Source organism: Panthera leo, chromosome B1 (assembly GCF_018350215.1).
Source record: "Panthera leo isolate Ple1 chromosome B1, P.leo_Ple1_pat1.1, whole genome shotgun sequence".
Classification (NCBI taxonomy): domain Eukaryota; kingdom Metazoa; phylum Chordata; class Mammalia; order Carnivora; family Felidae; genus Panthera; species Panthera leo.
In genome coordinates, this window is record NC_056682.1 from 171,329,303 (window position 1) to 171,352,084 (window position 22,782).

General features: G+C 35.5%; 1 protein-coding gene across 21 annotated transcripts in view; it reads right to left on the minus strand.

Annotated features, from left to right (window-relative positions):
• The window catches only part of N4BP2 (NEDD4 binding protein 2), a 154,209-nt gene that overhangs the window by 63,727 nt on the left and 67,700 nt on the right, over window positions 1-22,782 (minus strand). For 9 of the 21 annotated variants that reach the window (XM_042936543.1, XM_042936544.1, XM_042936563.1 and 6 more), the window contains 2 exons: window positions 21,742-21,910; window positions 14,301-14,424 (listed from right to left, as the gene is read on the minus strand). In XM_042936543.1, the coding sequence (XP_042792477.1) occupies window positions 14,301-14,424; window positions 21,742-21,910 (293 nt within the window). Of the gene's footprint in view, window positions 1-55; window positions 2,013-5,776; window positions 6,056-9,668; window positions 13,061-14,300; window positions 14,425-21,741; window positions 21,911-22,782 lie in introns of those variants that run through there. The other 12 variants (XM_042936559.1, XM_042936556.1, XM_042936546.1 and 9 more) reach the window with 10 other exon arrangements.

A 22,782-nucleotide genomic window follows, 5' to 3' on the forward strand; every position in this document is an offset into this window, starting at 1 on the left:
CTCACGACCCTGAGATCAAGAGTCACATGCTCCACTGACTGAGCCAGCCAGGCACCACTATATATATCCTTTTTGAAAAACACAAAAATGTAAATACACTTTTGCACCTTACTTCTTTTCCCCTTAAATATATAGACAGATTTATTTATATCCTGCCTACTTCCTAAAAAGATGTGATTAGCTTACAATAAAAATTTTTAACATGACTCCAAGAACAAGAACCAAAAAGTAAAAAGGCCACAAGAGAAACTATATTCAGAAATTCTAGCTAATAGTTTCATTTCATGAATGTCAGAAAAAGTTAATGTTACTTTAAAAATAGGAATCCTAAGTAGCCAATTTTTTGAAAGAAATTAATTTTACCTAAGAAAAGACTGAACAATGAAAAGAAACACTTAGCCCAGATCCTAAAAAGACAGTGAGAGCTTCCTGCTACACAACCCCATCCATTTCAGAATCTTAGCAAAGAGATTCAGGCAAGGGCCATCAATTCTCAATTGTTTATACAAACAGAGATATACAAGCCAAGATAATCAAAAATAGTGGATAACTTTTAAAGTATATTTCATTGGTTTTTATATATCCAGATGGGTAAATGATCAGGAAAGAAGTGGCTTCTAACAAAACAATGAAATCCTACTGCAAATTGTTTCAGAAAGACCTGGGAAAGTATTCATTTCCCATAATCCTCTCAGCTCCTCCTGATGACCCCATCCATCTCTTCCCTCCAATATGTGCAAAACAGTAGATTAAAGCAAAATAATCCTTATAAATCTTTCCTCGAAGTGGAGCTGTGTTGAGTCAGATCCTATCAGTGTGAAGGATGGGGACCATGCAAATAAAGAAAACATGTTTTAATCCATCCATACTTTAGGCAGATGGCTTTCAATCTTCCCTTCCACTTCATTGCCTGTCACCTTCCTGTCCTAGTATGTACACAAAATAGATGATCCGGAAATTTGATATCACTTCTGTGACCTTCTCCACTCTGATAATCATCATCTCCATGCTCAGCCACAAATCAAACTATGTTGGGAACAAATATCCACACCCTAATATCTTGAACTCTGGTATTCTTTCCCTTCCTACAACCTCCTTCTACCTTCCCTCTCCCCAGCACTTTCTGAATCTTTTACCTCCATGATACCTTCACTATTCACCTCCATTTCCTCAATCTATCAGCCCCTCTAGATTCCACTTGACTCCTTACCCAGTCTGTACCTCACAATCAACCATTTCAACTTTATACATACAGCACCCTCAATTCCTTCTCCCTTCCTTTCCACACTGACTCCCTGCCATACCTGTTTGACAATCACTAACCTTGCATAACCCAACTGGTGTCTCTGTTTCTCCTCCCTTCTGAAAATTGTTGGAGAAAAATCACTTGATACAATAAACAAGTACCAGGTGTTTAGGATGTGCAGCTCTCGATCTAAAACCTGGCTCTGCTATTTACTAGCTGGGAAAGTTTGGGCAGGCAACGTAATCTCTCTGAGCATCTGTTTCCTTATCCATAGAAAGGGGTATATCCATTAGGACACTTGCAGCTGTAACAGAAAATCCAATTAAAAGTAGCTTACTGTCTCCTTTAATAAGATGGCTAAAAATCAGTTCCAGGGTTAATTCAGTGACTCAACGATGTCATCAGGAACAAAGATTCTTTCCTCTTTCTGCTCCACCATCCTTAGCACATTGACTTGGGCCTTACGTGTATTTCTTCATGTTACAACATCAGTGACTGCAATTCCAGGCATCACATACAGACACCAAGTCTTGCTGAAGAAGAGTGCACTTCCTCCCATGTGCCTTGCTGTAATAGTGAAGAAAATCTTTCTAGAATCTTTCTAGAATTCTCCTTAGGTTCCTTTGTCTTGGTCATATATCCACCCTTTAGCCAATCATTGGCAAAGGGAAATGGGATTACCATGATTGCCTTTTTGACCAATCATAATTCACTTTCTGGGGCTAGAGAGGAGGCAAGCTTTCCTAAGCACATTGCCACTGGATACCTAAACAAAAAAAAGCATGATAATAAGAATATGTGTTGCATAGGCCAACAACCTCTGTCATTTGTGCAATAATACCTACTCCACAGGGTGGTTATAAGATTATATTGGATACATTCGCTAAGTACCTAGTGGTGCCTGGCACATGAGAGACATGATGATTTTTAAAGACATCCACAAATTGTTTAATATTCTTTCCCTCAAAAAGTAGAACTAATCCCCCCTACCCTTGAAAGTAGACTGCACTTAGCGACTGGGTTCTAACAAATAGAATTTGGCAAAAATAGTGGTGTAAGATTTCCAACACTAGGTCCAACCCTAGGACACTCAAGCAGCCTATGGAGAAACCCACACAGGAAGAAACTGAAGATAACCAACAACCAGAACCAATTTACAAGCCATGTGAATGAGCCATCACCATGGAAGTGAGTTTCTCAGGCCCAGTCAAGCCTTCAACAGACAGATGCCCTGAGTCACATCTCGGCTACAACCTCATGAGAGACTTCAGCCCAGAATGACCCCAGCTAGGCCACTCCAAGAATCCTGGGAAACTGAGAATAATCATTTTTGTTGTTTTAAGCCACAAAATTTTGAAATGATTTTTTAACGTATCAATAGGTGCTTAATACAGATTTTGGTAGCAAAGAGGGGTTCTGCTATAACAAAAAAGTTTTAATGCAAGAGTAGCTTTGTAACTTGGCAGTGGACAGAAGCTGGAAGAACTTTGAGGAGATAATTAGTGAAGGCTTAAAGGGCCTTGAAGAGACTGCCAGTGAGGGCAGTAAGGTTCATTAGTTTACTGTGACAGACCAGGTAAAATGTATCTTGGTTTTCTCCTTGATAAATTTTAAGTCTGACCATTGCTGAGAGCTAATAAGCATCACTAAATGCACAGGCTTTGGAGCCTGATTGCCTTGATTTGAATCCTGGTTCCATCATGTCATTATATATATATATATATATATATATATATATATATATATATATATATGGTGCCTCAATGTCCCTTGATGGATTTTGATGAGGATCACCTAAGTTGCTGCATGTAAACTAAAAAATGTGCAGGTTTCTTTCTGTGTCCCTGGCAGACTTGATTACAGTTGAGGACCTGCAAAACAGGATTGGGGTAGAAACCAAGGAACATTAGAGTAGCCAAAAAAGAATAAAATTTTTGTGATGGGTTATCCTGCCAGAGTAGCATTTCTTTCTTCTTCTTCTTCTTTTTTTTTTTTTTTTTTTTTTTTAACATTTATTTATGAGACAGAGAGAGAGCATGAACAGGGGAGGGTCAGAGAAAGAGGGAGACACAGAATCTGAAACAGGCTCCAGGCTCTGAGTTGTCAGCACAGAGCCCGACGTGGGGCTTGAACCCACTGACCGCAAGATCATGACCTGAGCCGAAGTCGGACGCTCAACCGACTGAGCCACCCAGGTGCCCCCAGAGTAGCATTTCTTAAGGTGTGGCCCACCTGCATTAGAACCATTGGAGTATTTATTGAAAATATGGGGCCCTACCTTCTGAGATTGATTTAGGAAGTTTAAAGCAAGGCAGAAATCTGTATTTTCACTGAGCCCTTTGTGGATGATTCTTATGTACACTAAAGTTTGAAAGCCATTACCCTAAGGAATGGAAGTCCAAGTAAAAAGCATAAAGGTTCATCTCCTTGACCCTACTGTTTTATCTTAAAAATGAATGCAAAATTTCCCATTCTTATCCACAATTTATCCATTTTGTTTTAATAATATACAAATAAGGTACATTAAATAATAATGTGCATAATTTGTCACTGAATACAATCAATGCTCCTGAAAATAGGCTATGTTTATCCTGAACCTGTGGTAACCCCTGGCATACACTTACCCCAGCTGACATACAAGGGTTTCGTGATAACTGTATTAACCCATTTTATTTCTAGTGCCTGATTTGACAAGTACCATCAGCGTTGTAAATATGGACGTTTGATAATTGATCCTCTGGCTCCAGTTTCTTCTAATGAGGCTTTTTGTGCTGTAGAGACTGGGAAGTCTAGAGCTACATTTCCTAGACCCCTTTGGCAGGTAAAATCTGGATACAAAATAATTTGCAGCAATTAGATATACTCATGAAATGTGGGAGGCAGAAGTAAGTAAGAAGTGAGGCATCTATCCACTGCTACGTCTCATTCTGATAAAAAGTCAAGTCACGGTGAGGTCAGGGTTTTAAGCAAGTTTTCTGGTGTGTAGCCACCAGCTCTGAGTATGCTGAGAGTGGTGGTACTGGTGCCATGGTGGCCTTTCAATTACGGCAGACGTGGCAGGCAGTTAATTGCACAGTGTTCTGGAAGTCATTCCCTAAGCCAAGTCTAGAATTCATTTCTCTAGCTCTTCTACCAACTTTTTAAAAACTTTTTATTGGGGCACCTGGGTGGCTCAGTTGGTTAAGCGTTGAACTTTGGCTCAGGTCATGAACTCACAGTTCGTGAGTTCAAGCCCTGCATCAGGCTCTCCTGCTTCAGATCCTCTGTCCCCCTCTCTCTCTGCCCCTCCCCCACTCACAGACCCACAGTCTCTCAAAAATAAACATTAAAAGATAACTAAAATAAATAAAATACTTTTTATTATTGAGTTTTGAATATATGTTAAAAGTAGAACCGCAGACTAATAAACTCCAACTTCTTCAACATTAACCAACTTAGGCCAATCTTCTAAGTACCTTCCACCCACTTCATCTTATTTTCAAGTAAGTCCTAGATACCACATCATTTTATGTATTTCAACATAAAAAATATAATCACTGAGATAATAGAAAACATATTGGTCTCTGCCCCCAGTTCCTGGCACAGAGCTCCTGAAACCCTTTTAATAATTTAAGTGATAAAAACACTAGGAGCATCTCTTGTTCTAATACTTGTCTCTGACTCCATTCCTGACATAGGGCTCCTAAAACCCCTATTTCTGAGTGATAAGAGCACTAGGAACATTTATTCTACTGAGGTGACTCTGGGGTAGGATCCTGGATAGGGGTCGGTCACCAGAAAGACCAAACCATGATCAGAAGCTTGGAATTTTCAGTCCCAGCCCTCATCCTTAGAGACAGGAGAGGGGGTGGAAATGGGAGTTAATAACTGATCATGCTTACATGAGAAAGTCTCCACAAAATTCCAATATTGGAGAGATTTCAGGTAGATGAATACATTCAAACAAGGAGGGTGATGCACCCCAACTCCATGGGGACAGAAGCTCCTACACTCAGGACCCTTCCAGAACTCACCTTATGTATCTCTTCATCTGGCTGTTCACCTGTCTCCTTTATCATATCCTTTAATAAACTAGTAAACATAAGGAACTGTTACCCTGAATTCTGTAAGCCACTTTAGCAAATTTATAAAACTGTGAGGAGGTTATGGGGACCCCCGATTAATAGCCAAGTCAGACAGAAGTTGAGGGTAACCTAGGGACCTACTACCTGTGACTAGCACCTGAAGTGGGGGAGACAGTCTTGTGGGACTGAACCCTTAATTTGTAGAATCTGATGTTATCTCTGGGTAGATAGTGTAAGAATTAATTGAACTGTAGACACCCAACTTGTGTCACAGAGAATTGCTTGGTATGGGGAAAAAACTCCAATGTTTGGTGACCAGAAAGGTGTTTTGTGTGAATTATAAAGAGACACGGAAAAGAAACACACAGGAGGAAGGATTGGGTTTTTCTCTATACAAGAGAGAAAAAGGTAGGAGGGGGAGAAACTGGGTTTTCCTAATATGACCACAATATCATCATCCAATAAATAAGTAAATAAATAAATCTTTTAATATAATTAAGTGTCCAGTGTTCACATTGCCGATCGTCGTGTTACTGTCATAAAAAAAAAAACTTAGTTTTTTGGCTGAACAAATAAAGTCCACAAATTGGTTGATATGCCTCTTCCGTCTTAATAGTATAGGTTCCCTTTCCATCTGTGTTTTTGTTTTCCTTGGCAATTTACTTGAAGAAACTGTGTTGTAAGAGCATCCCACAGTCTGTATTTGGTGGTTACATCCCATGGTGTTGGCATATTCCTCTGTTCTCTGTAATTCATATAAGTTGGTTGTTAGGTCTACAGGCTTGATCAGATGTAGGTTCAACTGGTTTTGATTCCACTGATTTTTGAGTACCCAATTCTATATATTAGATCCTTTTCTGGGATATAGAAACTACCAAAAAAAAAAACCCAAAGCATTATATTGTGCATTCAGGCAGATAGACAACTACAAGGCATACCTCATTTCATTGCATTTTGTTTTATTGCACTTCACAGATTGTATTTTTTACAAAATGAAGGTTTGTGCCAACTCTGCATCAGGCAAGTCTATTGGTGCCATTTTTCCAACAGCATTTGTTCATTTCGTATCTGTCGCATTTTGGCAATTCTTCTAATATTTCAAGTTTTTGCATTATTATTATTATATTTGTTATGGTGGTCTGTGATCAGTGATCTTTGATGTTACTATTGTAATTGTTTGGTTTGGGGGGGGCACAGACTGTGCTTGGTAAATGTTGTATGTGTTCTGACTGTCCCCACTGGCTGCTCCCCTCTCTCTTTCCCTCTCCTTGGGCCTCTCTATTCTGAGACACAATAATATCAAAATTAGGCCAATTAATAACCCTACAATGGCCTCTAAGTGTTTAAGTGAAGGGAAGAGTCACATATGTCACCTTAAATCAAAAACTAAAAATGATTAGATTTAGTGAGGAAGACCTGTCGAAAGCCAAGAAAGGCCGAAAGCTGGACCTCTTGTGACAGTTAGCCACGTTGTGAATGCAAAGGAAAAGTTGTTGAAGGAAATTAAAAGTGCTACTTCAGTGAACATATGAATAAGATAGTGAAACAGCCTTATCGCTGACACAGAGAAAGTTTCAGTGGTCCAGATAGAAGATCAAACCAACCACATAATTCCCTTAAGCAAAGCCCAATCCAGAACAAGATCCCAAATCTCTTCACTACTGTTAAAGCTGAGAGAGGTGAGGAAGCTGCAGAATAAAAGTATGGAGGTGGCAGAGACTGGTTCGTGAGGTTTAGGGAAAGAAGCCACCACCGTAACATCAAAGTGCAAGGTGAAGCAGCACGGGCTGATGTTGGAGAAGTTGTAGCAAATTATCCAGAAGATCCAGTTGAGATCAATAACAAAGGTGGCTACACTAAACAGATTTTTGATATAGATGAAACAGGCTTCTAACTGCTAATGTAGCTGGTGTCTTTAAGATGAGGCTCATTTACCATTCCAAAAACCCTAGAGCCCTTAACAATTATGCTAAATCTATTCTCCCTATGCTCGATACAAGGAACAAAGCCAGAATGACAGCACAGCTCTTATAACATGGTTTACTGACCTACTGCTCCGAAAATAAAAGATTCCTTTCAAAATATGACTACTCATCAACAATACCTTGTCACCCAAGAGTTCTGATGGAGATATACAAGATTATTGTTGTTTTCATGTCTGCTCACACAACATCCATTCTGCAACCCATGGATCAAGGAGTCATTTTGACTTTCCAGTCTTATTATTTAAAAAATGTATTTCATAAGGCTATAGCTGCCATAGATAGTAATTGCTCTGACGGATATGAAAGCCTTCTGGAAAGGAGTCACCATTCTCAATGCCATTAAGAACATTCCTGATTCATGAGCAGAGGTCAAAATATCAATGTTAACAGGAGTTGGGAGGTAATTCCAACCCTCATGGATGACGTGGAGTTACTCAAGACTTCAGTGGAAGAAGTAACCGCAGATGTGGATGAAATACAAGAGAACTAGAATTAGAAGTGGAACCTGAAGATGTGACTGAATTGCTGCAATCTCACAAAACTTTCACAGATGAGAAATTGCTTCTTACAGATGAGCAAAGAAAGTGGTTTCTTTAGATGGAAACTACTCCTGGCGAAGAAGCTGTGAAGACTGTTGAAATGACAACAAAGGATTTGCACTATCAAAAAAAAAAATTCATTGATAAAGCAGTGGCAGAGTTTGAGAGGATGGACTCCAATTCTGAAAAATCAGCTGTGGGTAAAATGCTATCCAACAGGATCACATGCTACAAAGAAATCATCACAAAATAAGAGTCAATCGATGTAGCAAACTTTGTTTTTGTCTCATTTTAAATTTTGCTACAACCACTCCAACCTTCAGCAACCACCATCCTGATCAGCCATGTTGGTTAGTGGTATCATTTGAATACTTAAGTTAAAATGCATACAACTGTGATTTCCTTTTTATTATTCCTAGCACAGAGTAATCATCAACAAAGATATGTTGACAGAATCCATCAAGAACTAATTTTCACATTATTTACATTCAGTGATGAAAAATGTGGCAGAAACTGCTATTAATTCCCCTAATATACATGCTCTTTCCTCCAAGAGAATGTCCATGTTTTAGTTGAACATACAGTACACTGAAATAAAGATAATTTTCCAGCTCTCTTGCAGCTAGATGTGACCACATGACTAAGTTCCAGCCAATAAGATATAAGTGGAAGTGTTGAATGCCAACTTCCAAATATCTTCTATTAAAAAAAAAAAAAAAAAAATTGCTGGCACTTGCCCATTGCTCCTTTCTTTTTTGTCCTTCCTCACAACAGAATGCAGGTTTGATTATTAGAGCTCTAGCTACCCACCCTGGTTTAGGAAATGAAGGCCACAGCTTGGGTATGATAAGGGTAGTAAGCTAAAAATTAAAGGATCCTAGATCTCCAAAAAATTCATGGAAATGAGCACACCCATCAGACCTTGAGTTTGTATTATATTAAGAGAGAAATAAACTTTTATTTTTGTCCCTGGAAAACCCATGATACCAGCTTCCTTTAGATATAGGAGGAAGGCAGATTTGTAAGTAGCAGTTTTTCATAGACTTATACAGTAGAGCCACATATCTCTCTCTTTTACTTGGCGGTCATGGAATATTATTTTTAAGTAATTATTCTTACTTGTATGAAAAAAGTAGTTGTTCTTAGTAGAAGTTGGAGAACCTAGGTTGCAGTCTTACCTCTGCCACTAACTAGGCAAATGAGTCGACTTCTCTAAGCCTCTGTAAGATAACTATGTAGTAAGATTCTCTTGAGTCTTAAAATATAACATACATGGAAGTGCTTCATAGCATAAATAACTATGCACAGAGAGTTGATGAGAATTATAAGACACCTGTAGAGAGAAGCTCTGTCTCAGATTGTATCCCCAGTGACAAGTGCTTAACTAATATTTGTTAAATAAAAAATTTTAAGTCGATGCTAACTGAGTGAATTATTCTGCTGTGGGCTGAATAAAGTTCAAAGGTCTTTAATATTAATTAAAGTATTACTTGAGTTCTTTAGAGCCACTATTCTTAATTTTGCCATCAAAAAGATAATTTATCTGGTTCAAAAGTGGACCCCTATTTGCTATAGCAAAGAATAAAAGCTGTGGTACAGAAATAAAAATTTTATGACCCTTTTCTTTCCCTTGAAATTACAAAGTTACACATAAAGATATATTTTAATATTTAAACCACTAACCCTACCACATCAAATGAAGGATTTCCTCACAGTGGACTGTGGCTAAAGTATTTTATTAAATTAAGTATGTAATCTGCAAATGGTTTCATAAGAAATTTTAAAAGCAAAGTTATAAAACATTTTCAATAAAAAAGTACAGAGTTAACAGCAAAATTACATTTTCTTTATAGTACAAATAAAAACATCTCATTTCTGATATACTGTCTGAAAATTTTATAATATATTCTCCAACTGATAGCTGCAATATTGTATTTTAATGAGAAGTTTCATGGTTAAATCAATCATTTGTTAATAACAGGTTCATCATTTGGACCATAAAAGTCAACTGCTCAACTTTAAGGAAAATAATAAAATTTGTCGTTCTATAATGTTAAGTTATAAAAGGCTCTTCGGGATGTACATGTCTTCCAGCCTTGTTTCTCTACTAAATTCTATAAAGAGGCTTTAATAATACTGTAAACTTGAATTACATTTTAAAAATAAGCACCATTAACATACATTCTACATAAATTCACTTAACCTTTTAAATGACACTTCTTTTTGGCCACACAAACATTTAAATTTGTTTTCTTTACCATGTAAATAAAAATAAGCAATATTTAACCACTACACAGAAAATTATCAAACTTCACCTCATTGCACAATGGAAAAGCACTTAGGAAAGCACTTGGAAAAAACAGCACACATTATTTTTGTGTCTTTTTTATACATTTTGTCATTTTCTTAAATTGAGAGCAGTTAAAACATTGTCAGAGCAATTTCCTGAGTCTCAAAGTTTCCGATTTCCAGCTCAGAAATAACCAATCTCGCTGTTACATATGTCCTCTTTCTAAGCACACAAAATACTTGAATTTAAAAAGAAAAAGACTGAAATAAGGACTGGAAACAACCCAACAGAATTATTTAAACTTTCTTCTCAAAATGTATTGAATAAACAAGACACTTTAAAGTATAAGTCAGAATTTCTACTACATAATATGCCACATACTTAAGGCCATAGAATTGCAAATAGTATGGAAACACTAATAAATTGAAAAAAACCTCAACTTGAAAATAATATGAGTTATATGAACAGCCAATAAACCTAAGACAACATGCTTCCATAACTCATGTTGAAGTAAGGAAGTGGATGAATTGAAAACACTGTTGAAGAGTTTCCTAAGTCTAACCCCTCGTTCCCTGTGGTTTCCACATTAGTTCTCTTTTTTCTCCTGGTAGACACAGATGAGAGACTAGTGAAAAGACAGAACAGTTACTAAAACCTTCCAAACTACAGAAGTGTTGTACTTTTAAAATATTAATACATTTGCAAAGAGCCATTCTAATTAGACCTGTATTATTAGCACTAATATACCAATACCTGAAGATGTTGATAATCCACACACTCTCCTTACTTTTGACACACAGGGCTTGGAAAAGAGCAAGAGAAAAATTTGATAATCCCCAAACTATGTTTACCTTTGGCATATAGGATTTAGAAATGGGCAAAACAAGAAAGGAGAAACTACAAAATTTTTCTTTCATAATTATGTGTTGTTTAAACTATGCTAGACAGTGAGGTGGGAGGCAGTTTAGGATTAAAACAACTTCATAAAAGCACATATCATGCTCAAAATTTGCCTACATACTTATGAATGATATGACGAAGAAAAAATACCTCAGATTTACCAAAATAAAGTCTAACATTAAAGTTGATACAGCAGAAAACATAGCTTCTTTCATTTGGTTTCTGCCCACAAAACACTTCATCCCTTGTTCTTTTTGACTGCTCCCACACTAATCATAATTACAATAATACTGAAATAAATCTAGCTGAAGTGCTCAAAAGCAATGCTTTTTTAAACTGGGTGAGGAAATATAAAATCATGGAAAATGAGTATGCAGCTGCACACCCTCAAGTAACCCCAGGTTTTAGTACTATTATTCACATTTCTTAAATCATATTAATTTATACATAAAAACATTTTACTTCATTAACAGTTGTAGTTTTATAGTAAGTTCTTGAAACGAATTGCTTTATTTTTAATGTATACAACTCCTCTAGACATTACAAAAAACATATGCTAAACTGGTGGCATTTTTTCTTTTTTAAACAAATTATTACAACCATGAGAAAATATTTCAATACCACTCACTAATCATTTCTAAATAATAAACATTTTATTTTCGTGGAAATAAATTTAATGATACAGGTCTTCTTTTAAAAGCATGCTTTCGTGATATGCAAAAATGTGTTTTTGAGTTTTATTTTCATTAAAATGTCTGTTCTTTTGAGAAACCATTCTGTAGTTCAGGATTCTTTCAGTAATAGCTCAACCCTATAATTCCTGATCCAAATGATGTTTAAGCTTATCAAAATCCAACACAACTGTTTGTTAAATTACATATGTTGGAAATATTCTCCATATCCAAAGACAAATTTATTTAAGCCATTGTTTTATACTGAAAAACTACACTTTACCACATTAAACGTGTATAAATGAAATTTACATTTTATAGTTGACATACTAACAGGACTTTTTAGCTCACACAAAACAAGGTCAATGAAAGTTTCCTTTCAGAAAGTTGGCTCTTTTTTAAAAAAACAAAGGTAAAAAACTTTTAAATTGTAAGGATTCCTTTAAAGATTATATCAAAAATGTCTTCTACATTTAAGTTAATAGGCTCTTGACCCACTACTGTTTAGAAATTATATGACTCAAATATAAAATATAGCTCTTTAGTACTGTCTTAAATACCACTTACACAGACAGCTCTAGAAGCAGTTCTATTAAGACACTGATACTTGTAGATATCTAACAATTTCATCTTCTCTAAAAACTTTACTGCCTACAGAAGGCATAAAACTGCAATATAATCTCAGGCTCCAACTTTCCTCCTAGAAAATGCACACATACAGAACAAACGAACAAAAGGTAAGAGATCAAGATCATATACAAAACAGAAGAAAGTACAAACAGCATGTCTTTCTTCCTGCAGGATATGGCAAAACGAAATGATTTTTTGTATTTAGCTTTGATATCAAAAAGCATTCAAGTGCTTTTGTTACATTTCCTTTCTTTCATTACTACTACCACTACTTCTCCTTCTTTTAATACAAGCCTTTGATGGGCATGAACCAGGCCTCAAAGCACTATAAATGCCTCTCAAAGATGCCTTTTGGATTTTACTAAATGTTAACAACAATTAACACAAAGGTAACATTTTCTCTCTGAAAAAGAATCAGAGCACTTCAAACTTTAAAACCACAGCTGATAATTTTCTTGGACACTTTATAATCAATAAAAATTCTCTTCAGTATTTTTAACAGACAACGTATTTGGCATTTGATTCAGTAAAAAATTAAACTTCTCTTGAATTCTGAAAAACATCATTATAATGTTTTTGTTATAATTGGACATTTCTAATAAAATACATGTGTACAGTAAAATTGACTAAATTACTGTAAATAAAACTAACCTACAAACCTTCACACTTCTAAGTCAAGGATGTTTATTTTACTTTAGCATGACTTTCAAGCACCCTGGTTTAATTTCAGAGAACCTATAGAAATGAGAAAACAGTTATTTTAGGTAAAAATTTCAAACTGGTTAAGGAATATATCATGTAATCAATTCCAAATATCTACGCTAAATGAAATAGTTACTATCAAAGTACTCTCCTTTATTATTAAGTCAGTATCCAGGACTGATATCTATGCTTATGTACTTTTAATCCGTTGTAAAAATAAACAATCCTAAAGCTAGAGGGATAACTCCTAACTTAGTAGTTATTTAAGATTTTTCAAAAATCTCAAGCCTGAACTCAACTTTCATGAAGAACAGCATGGTGTGTGAAGGATAAGATGATGTCTGTTACATTATTTCTATGCATTAAGTCGGTACTAAAAAGAAATCTCTAACATAAGTCTGATTCATCAGGCCATGAAATGCTTCCAAGTGCCTCAGTGTGAAATTTAAAAAACACTAGTCTCTACAATAGATCATTAATCCCAACATGATAATGCTCCAGCCCAACTACTCCTTTTGTAAGAGTAACTCTAAAACTTCATCTGTTTTTGTGCTCAGAATTAATGCTACTATTTTCTATAATGTAGCCAAACAACATTTTATTACATGGCATAAACAAAATATGCCACACTAACTAAAACTAGAGCTAGGGGGAGGTAGGTACCTAATGGTATACATCCTCAGTGAATCTATCCATCAACAGATCTTTCTTCTTAGACTTCTCTTGTCATTTTCTGTTACTGAATAATAATCACTTAAAAAAAAGTTCATTTCATGTTTGTCACAGCTAAGATTATTAATGGCATTTAATTTATGAAGATGTGTAAATTCTTACTGACTGGTGTATTTCTGCTAAAGTTTAAACAAATCCCTTATAACCACATTTCAGCAGAAATTCCTTCCAAAATCCACAAATACGTATATCCTTTCAAATAAATAATTAGCAACCTTAGATGATGATACACATAATCTAACTATCTTGAATAATACATTATCAAAGAAACACAATCATATTACTTTCTGTTAGATTTTAAATTTATGAGACAGTTTTGTCAGATGATTACTTCAAAAACAAAATATATTTTTCCTTCATTTCTGGTTTTCTGAATATCATTAAGACCAGCAGGAAAAGTTATAATTTAAGCATGAATTTGTGGCTAATATCAGATGGTTAAATTTAGTTAACTATTCTAATAACTCATTTGAGCATACTATTAGTGTTTATTATCTGTATATGGACATTGCCATTATCAATAACAGAAATCTCTACTCACCTGAAGCTATGGCTTGTGAGGTATTTAATGACGGCTGGTTTGATGCGAGCAACTCCTCCTTGGCTGTGGTTTCCTCTCCCCGTAATCACAGAGAGATAGGACTTACCACCATTCTGCTTAAATTCTGTTACAACAGGAATTGGACCAGTTAAAATTCATTTGTCTTACATTCTCAATAGAAAACAAGCTTTAACTACTCAAATACATATAAAATTACTTTCATGGGGATTTACAGATTTATAACTTTAAAAAGCACCAAAATTGATGTTTTAAAATGGATATTTCATCTACATTGTTTAAGTATGGAAGTCTCAAAGCAATTCATCTGCCTAAACATAAGTGAAATTTCTTCCCCTGTGGGGAGGGAGATTTCTATGTGCTACCAGAATTTCTCTCTAAAATAATGATAATGACAACAGTAATATTAATGCCATCTAACAATTATTACATAGTTGGAGTCAGGAATTTCTTTAAGCTACTTATATTTATTAACTAAGAATCTTCACAATGACTCTTTTAATTAAATACTCTGAAGCCAGCCAGCCAGCTTTGGTCTGATTAGGAGCTCTGCCACCAAATGACTGGGCAGTATGACCATGGACAAGTTACTTGCCTATCTGTGCCTGTTTCCTTATCAGTAAAATGGGATCTAAAGCAACTACTTTATAGGATATCACCCTTCAGGAATCGCTATTAGCAAATCCACTAATTACAGCATGGACTATAGTCTTATTGTTAAAGATAGACAATTGTTAAGAAACTCTTCCAAAGGCACCTGCCTGGCTCAGTCGGAAGAGCATGCAACTCTCAATCTCAGGGTCATGAGTTTGAGCCCCACATTGGGTGTAGAGATTACTAAAAAATAAATAAATAAAACTTTAAAAAAAAAAAAAAAAGAAGAAGAAGAAAAGAAGAAACTCTTCCAAAGAGATGATTTTTAAATATCAAATGAATCTAGGCCTCTTACAAGAATGTAGCTCTTGCTTTGGATATGATCTTGTGAAAATTAAGTACATAAACCCTGAAAGTCAATAACTGCTGCAATAAAATAACAAAAACTCTGTTAATAATAAGAGTTGATTTAATTAACTAAATATCTTCTTCCTTTGTGATAAATAGCACAAGTTTTGATCATTAGCATAAAATACATACATATACATATATATATATAATATAAATATTCTATATTCTGCTCACTAAGTTGCCCTAAGACTCCAGCAGATCCACAAACAGTTTTTCGAGTGTCACATCTCCAAGGCAATATTTGGCCTGGAATTTTAAGAGGGTATGTTGCTTATATTTCTAATTCCTTCTTTGCTTAAGATCTCCATTTCTACACTAGTCCATTACCCATTATTTCAAGCAATATTTTGTTCAAAATTCAACTCTTCCTGGGTGCTGGCTACACAGGGTATTCACTTTGTAAAAAAGTTTTTATGCTATATAATTATTACCTGTACATTGTTCTTTATAGATGTGACATTACAAAGTTTACTTAAAAGAAACCTTACATATCTTAACTATCCATAAGTCACTCTCATCATTCCTTCACCGCTGCTCCCCTTATCAGGGCAGTCATGTGTAACACCTCGTTTTTATTTATATATTTTTAATGTTTATTTATTTTGAGAGAAAGTGTGAGAGAGAGAGGGGCAGAGAGACAGGGAGAGAGAGAATCCCAAGCAGGCCCCATACAGTCAACACAGAGCCAGATGCAGGGCTCACTCCCTTGAACCATGAGATCATTTACCTGAGCCAAAATCAAGAGTCAGACGCTCAACCAACTGAGCCACCCAAGCACCCCATAACACTTCATTTTTAAATTCTCTGCTCTGAAAATGTTCAACCGTTGAATCACATGCTTCAAATAAAGTAGGTGTTCAAAGGATGTTTGTTGCATGAATTCAGGTATATGTTTAGGTCCCCAAATTTCAGGCTATTCCTGTCACTTATCACCTTTAAAAAAAACTACTTAACTCATTTTTAAGCCTATCTCAAATTTCTTACCATTTCTACTGTAAATATTTCATTATATATTTCAAAAAGGACTCTTACAAAATAAAAAGAACCACGATACTACCATCACATCTTAAAAACAGTTCCTTAATATCATGTTTCTAAAAATGGCTGAAAGTCTCCCTCAAAAAAATGGTTTTACAGTGACTTACTTAAATCAGGGTTGAAACAAGACCACACATTGCATTTGGTTGATATATCTCTGAAGTAACTTTTAATCTAAATGTTCCCCCTCCCCCTGGGCTTTTCTCTACAACTGGTTGAAAAACTTGGATCATTTATCCTAGATTTTCACAGTCTAAATATTGTTGATTATATCCCCATGGTGCCATTTAACCTGTTCCTCTGTTCCCTGTAAATCCCTATAAAGTAGTAAAAACATCATTGGTGGTAGTGATGTATATTCCAATCAGAAGGCACTTAAGGGTCAGATATCTTTTTTGTTGTTGTTCATCCCCAAGTTTGACAATCATCTTTTATAACTAAAAGCAGTGGAGGGCAGAATCACAGATTCATTTCTATTCAACAATACTACCATCTAGTGGTGACTAACAGTACCTACAGACTACCACAGGTGTCAACATGCACAACAGTGGGCCTGGCTTCAGAAAGGATTTGTATATTGGGTCTGACCAAGCATCACCTTATACAAGTTATTTAGCTCTTTTTTTTCTTGTAATTTTTTTAATTGAGATATAATTCATAAAACATAAAATTCATGATTTTAAAATGTATAATTCAGTGGATTTTAGTATATCAAAACACTGTTCAACTATCAATACTAATTCCAGAACACTCCGTTGTCTCAGAAAGAAATTCTGTACTTGTTAGCAGTTACTCCCCATTCCCTACTTTCTAGCCACAGTAACCACTAATATACTTTGTTTCTATTGGTTTGTCTATTGTGAACATTTCATATAAATGGGAACCATATAATAAAGTGGCCCTTTTGTACCTGGCTTCTTTCACAAAGCATGTTTACAAGGTTCATCCATGTTGTAGCATGTATCACTACCTGACTCCTTTTTGTGGCTGAATAATATTCCATTGTATGGATATACCAAATTTTGTTTGTCCTTTCATCAGTTGATGGACATCTGGTTGTTTCCATTTTTCGGCTATTATGAACATTCATGTACAAGTCTGCGTGTGGATGAATTGTGTTTTCAATTTTCTTGTATACATAACTAGAACTGCTAGGTCATATGGTAACTCTGTGTTTAATCTTTTGAGGAATGCCAACCTTTTCCACTGTGGCTGTACCATTTAATACTCCCACTAGCAATATAAAGGGTTCCAATTCTCCACATCCTTACCAACACTTATTATTTTCCATTTTACTAAACTTTTCAAATTATTAATTTCCTCATATATGAAATGAAAGGAATGCTTACCCTTTATTCAATCATTTATTTAAAAGTTGCTGTTGGGTGTTGAATGAAAGGTTCTATAAACAATGATGACTCAATAATCATTGCTGACTCAATTCCTGGCCATAAAGACAGATTTTAATCTTCAACTATATAATAAGCTTTTTATAAATACTGTGATACACAGGAGTACTGCAAGAGGCTATTAATGGGAAGCCTAGATGGCAAGAAATGACAGTGTAGATAAAACAGAAAGAGGAGCAAAACATAAGATGAGAATAGGGAGGCAGGCAAGGAACAGATTACATAGGGATTTAGGAGTTTATGCTAAATGAAACATGGCAACCTATACTTTCTTATCACGGTGCTTATTATTATGTAACTATTTGCTCACTGTCACCTACCCTACTAGACACCAAACCCCATAAAAATAAGGACTGTGTATCTTTTTCACTGCTTTATTCTTGATACCTAGAATATACAATAATCAAATTTTTATTGAGTAAATGATGTATTCACCCTCTATAGACAGAATATTCTCTTATAATACTTCTACGTAAGTTTTTTCCTCCAGACTAAATAATATATTTAAAATGCTCTTAAATTTTCTCTTTTCAAATCTTTATTATTGTTTTCTAGATTTTCTCAAAGATTTCCAAAATTCTATTTAAAAAACAACTAGAGGAGGAGAATTCTTTACTTTACCAAAGAATGTCTAATAGACATAGTACAAACACAAATTCTAAAACACCATTATCCAACCACCAATATAATAATTCATTCAGTCAAGCATCATCAATGGAGGCTAAAATTACTAGGTGAAATATTGCAAGAGAATAGTTATTCACATAGTTGCAAAGTATCAATTGCCAAAAAATTACTAGTTAATTATAAAGAAAGAAAAGATACATTTACATTGAGAAACCTAACAGAGTCCCACCTCAGCTAAGAAATCAAACTTAACATCATCAATAATGGGGCAATCTGACCATATTATGTCTCCTGATATGTGCACCAAGGATGACTAACATCACCTATGCAGCATTTTTTACCAAAAAAAAAAAAAAAAATCTTTAACTAAATCTAATCACAAGGAAACAATCAGAGAAATTATAATTGTAGGTCAATCTACCAAAGGCTTGGAGTCTTCAAAAATGTCAATAACACAGAAGAAAAAAATAGGCTGAGGAACTATTTATATATATATATTTTAAGTAATCTCTACATCCAATGTGGAGCCCAAATTCACAACCCTGAGATCAAGGGTCACACTCTACAACTGAGCCAGCCAGGCATCCCGGAACTATTTCTACATTCTGAAGGCTATAGCCATGGGACAGTCAACTGGAGAATGTGATGTCTGACTGGATCCTGAGTTGAGAGGGAAAAAATGGCACAGCTAAACAAGACATTTCCATACACTGGAGAAATGTGAATGTGGCCTGTATACCAGACAATATTATAACAATGTTAAATATCTTAAAAGTGACAATGGTACTGCAATTATGTAGAATGGATTTGTTTCCGAGAGATAAACATGCTGAGGTATATAGAGGGAAGGTACCACAATGTTTAACATTTTATTTCCAAATGGTTCAGCAAGGGGCTCCTGGGTGGCTCAGTTGGTTAAGCGTCCGACTTCAGCTCAGGTCATGATCTCACAGTCCGTGAGTTCGAGCCCCGCATCGGGCTCTGTACTGACAGCTCAGAGCCTGGAGCCTGCTTCAGATTCTGTGTCTCCCTCTCTCTCTGCCCCTCTCCTGTTCATGCTCTGTCTCTCTCTGTCTCAAAAATAAATAAAAACATTAAAAAAATTTTTTTTCAAATGGTTCAGCAAAAAGCAATTTTAAAGACATTAGGCAATATGGCCAAATGTTAACAACTGATCGATCTAGGTAAAAGATATATGAATTTTTATTATACAATTACTTCAACTCCTCTACGGGTTCTTAATTTTTCAGTATAAAAAGCCAGGAAAGAAGACAGCAGTGAGAGTACACATGCTGATATGTTGATATTGTGACATAACTACATGCCTGTGAGTAAAGAAATGGATACATTATGACATGACACTTGAATACTGTACAGCAGTTACAGAAAAAAAATCAGACCATCAACATAAGTGTATCTTGAAAACTGTACTGGGTGAAAACAAATGGCTTGGTTGAAAAGTATAGTGTGAAATCATGTACATTCATTTTTTTAAATGCACAAAAGAAATACTACAGACTGATTATTGATGAAAATACATATACTAAAGTACTTATTTTTAAAAACTAGTTAGGAACCAACCTGAAAGATGTTGATTTCCACTAGAAAGAGAAGGAAGAAAGAGAAAACGATTGGGAAGAATAGGGGTGCCTGGCTGACTCAGTCGGTAGAGCATTCAACTCTTGATCTCAGGGTTGTGGGTCCAAACCCCACGTTGGGTATACAGATTACTTAAAAAAATAAAATCTTAAAAAAAAAGTCTGGGAAGAACACAAAGGGGAGAATAAAAATAAAATATGAAGTATATATGGTAAAATATTATCACTCACTTAGATTCATGGGTACGCAAGTGTTTTATTACATTATTGCAAGTATTTCAACATGGTGTTCATGGTAAACGGATCAGTTTTCAACCTCTGCATCAGTCATATTTAATCAAGTATTTAATTAATTATAAATAATACATGTTGAATTGATAAACCTATATAAAGTATAGTTTAAAGCTTTCATATATATATTAACCAGAACAATACAACTATTAATAACAGGCAGGATTATGGAGCTACAGGGTCACAGCTGAAGCATGGGACTCCATGTCTCCACAATAAAATGGAAGATAAAGGCAAGTTGAGAATTCAAAACTACTCTAGTAGTGGTAAAGGAGATGACTTCTAGTATTAGAGCATGGGGGAACTAAAACAGACTGAACTTAGTTCTAAGTGCTACCATCTGATAATGAAAAAGAAACAAGATACGTTAATGTATATGAAGTACATGATACTGCATGGAAAAAGATCCTTATCCAAAGCCCTGGGAAGAGGTAGAATTTAGAGAAGAAGCAGGTAGTGTCCTTTCCATGACCTGCAAAGACATATACAAGCAGAAAGGGAGAGAGAGGGAGCACTTCCGTAATGCAAACACTCAGAAAGTCTGCCTTTTGTGATAATTCTGTAAAAATCTTCACACCTTATTTATTTCTGCATTTTATTAAATATCTACTGAACAAGTGACATCTAACATCTATTAGCTTTAATAAATGTCTACTGAATAAAGATGTATGATATTCCTGAAAAGTCTCATTTATAAGTCACAGAAGATTTCCAGATTATACCATGCTCTCCCTTTATTTTTTTTTTTCAAATTTTTATTTAAATTCTAGTTAGTAAACATATCGTGTAATATCGGTTTCAGGAGTAGAATTCAGTGATTCATCACTTACATATAACCCCCAGTGCTCATCACAAGTACCCTCCTTAATGCCCATCACCCATTTAGCCCATCCTCTGCCCACCTTCCCTCCATCAACCCTTGGTTTGTTCTCTACACCATGCCCTCTCTTTAATAAATACAACAAGAGAATACAAATATAACTAAAATAGGAAAATAAAGGGGCACCTGGGTGGCTCAGTCGGTTAAGCATCCGACTTCGGCTCAGGTCATGATCTCACGGTCTGTGAGTTCGAGCCCCGCGTCGGGCTCTGTGCTGACCGCTCAGAGCCTGGAGCCTATTTCAAATTCTGTGTCTCCCTCTCTCTCTGACCCTCCCCCGTTCATGCTCTGTCTCTCTCTGTCTCAAAAATAAATAAACGTTAAAAAAAATTTTTTTTTAATAAAAAATAAATAAAATAGGAAAATAAAAACAAAATGTTAATGACCAGGCTAATGAGGATTCTTTTCCAAGAACGTCCCCTTGAAGAATGTGAAGAATGAACCTAATACAAACATCTATAAATGTGACACAGATATCCTGAGCCTGAAAATTCACATTCTCCTGAATTGGTAAATTTACCAATATAAGCAAAAACATATCTTCTACTGATAATTTGTCATTACCACAGTCCTACCTTCAGTTTTCTGCTGTAAAACTGTCATCAAATGTTCTATAGCTTCATCCACATGCAGCCCATGGAGGTCTAAAACGTTCTGTGGCAGCAAGGAGGCATTGACTTTCTCAAAGATCTCCACGGCAGCAAGGTGATTGGCTTCTTTCATCTTCTGCTCATGGAGACTACCCTTTAATTATAAAAAGATCACCAGTAAACACTTTTGATATTTGCTACTTAGAAGGCAACGAAGAAACAAAAATTGTCCCAAATAAAATGTAGAACAAAAAAGGGAACAGCAAATCTAAAATTTTAAATAATGCAATGGGCTAATATGCAAGAATGCACCACAGTTTAGGTGAATTTCAGTGAATTAATAACATATTTCTTACAATATTAAATCATCATTTCTAACATATTTCCTGATCCAAAAATCATAGATGAGGAAAACTTAAATAAACCCTTCTCAAGAAGGAATCCATTAGTTTATCCTTTGATAATCCTGGCCTCATCCCTTTCAACACCCTGTGGTTACCCCTGAAGCCATCTCTCAAGGTTTGTTATTGGGACTCACGCGGTTATACCAGTTTGATGTCTTTCTTTACACAATCACAAAAAGTAAGCCATATGGAACCACAAAGCTAAAAAGGAAATCAGACAGGTTTCTTGTAATACCATGTCCAATAAGCCTGAGTAGAAATTTTACTTCCCTGAAAGATATTAATATAATTTTCTTTTTCAGACCATAAAAGTGATACATTACTGGGATGCCTGGATGGCTCAGTCGGTTAAGTGTCCAACTTCAGCTCAGGTCATGAGCTCATGGTCCGCGGGTTCAAGCCCCGCATCAGGCTCTGTGCTGACAGGTCAGAGCCTGGAGCCTGCTTCAGATTCTGTGTCTCCCTCTCTCTGTCCCTCCCCTGCTCGCTTTCTCTGTCTCTCAAAAATAAATAAAAATTAAAAAAAAATTTTTTTAAGTGATAACATTACTAAAAATTCAAACATGATAGAAAGCACAAGGTCTCTGTAATTCCACCCTGAGGTGGTCAATATTAACATTCT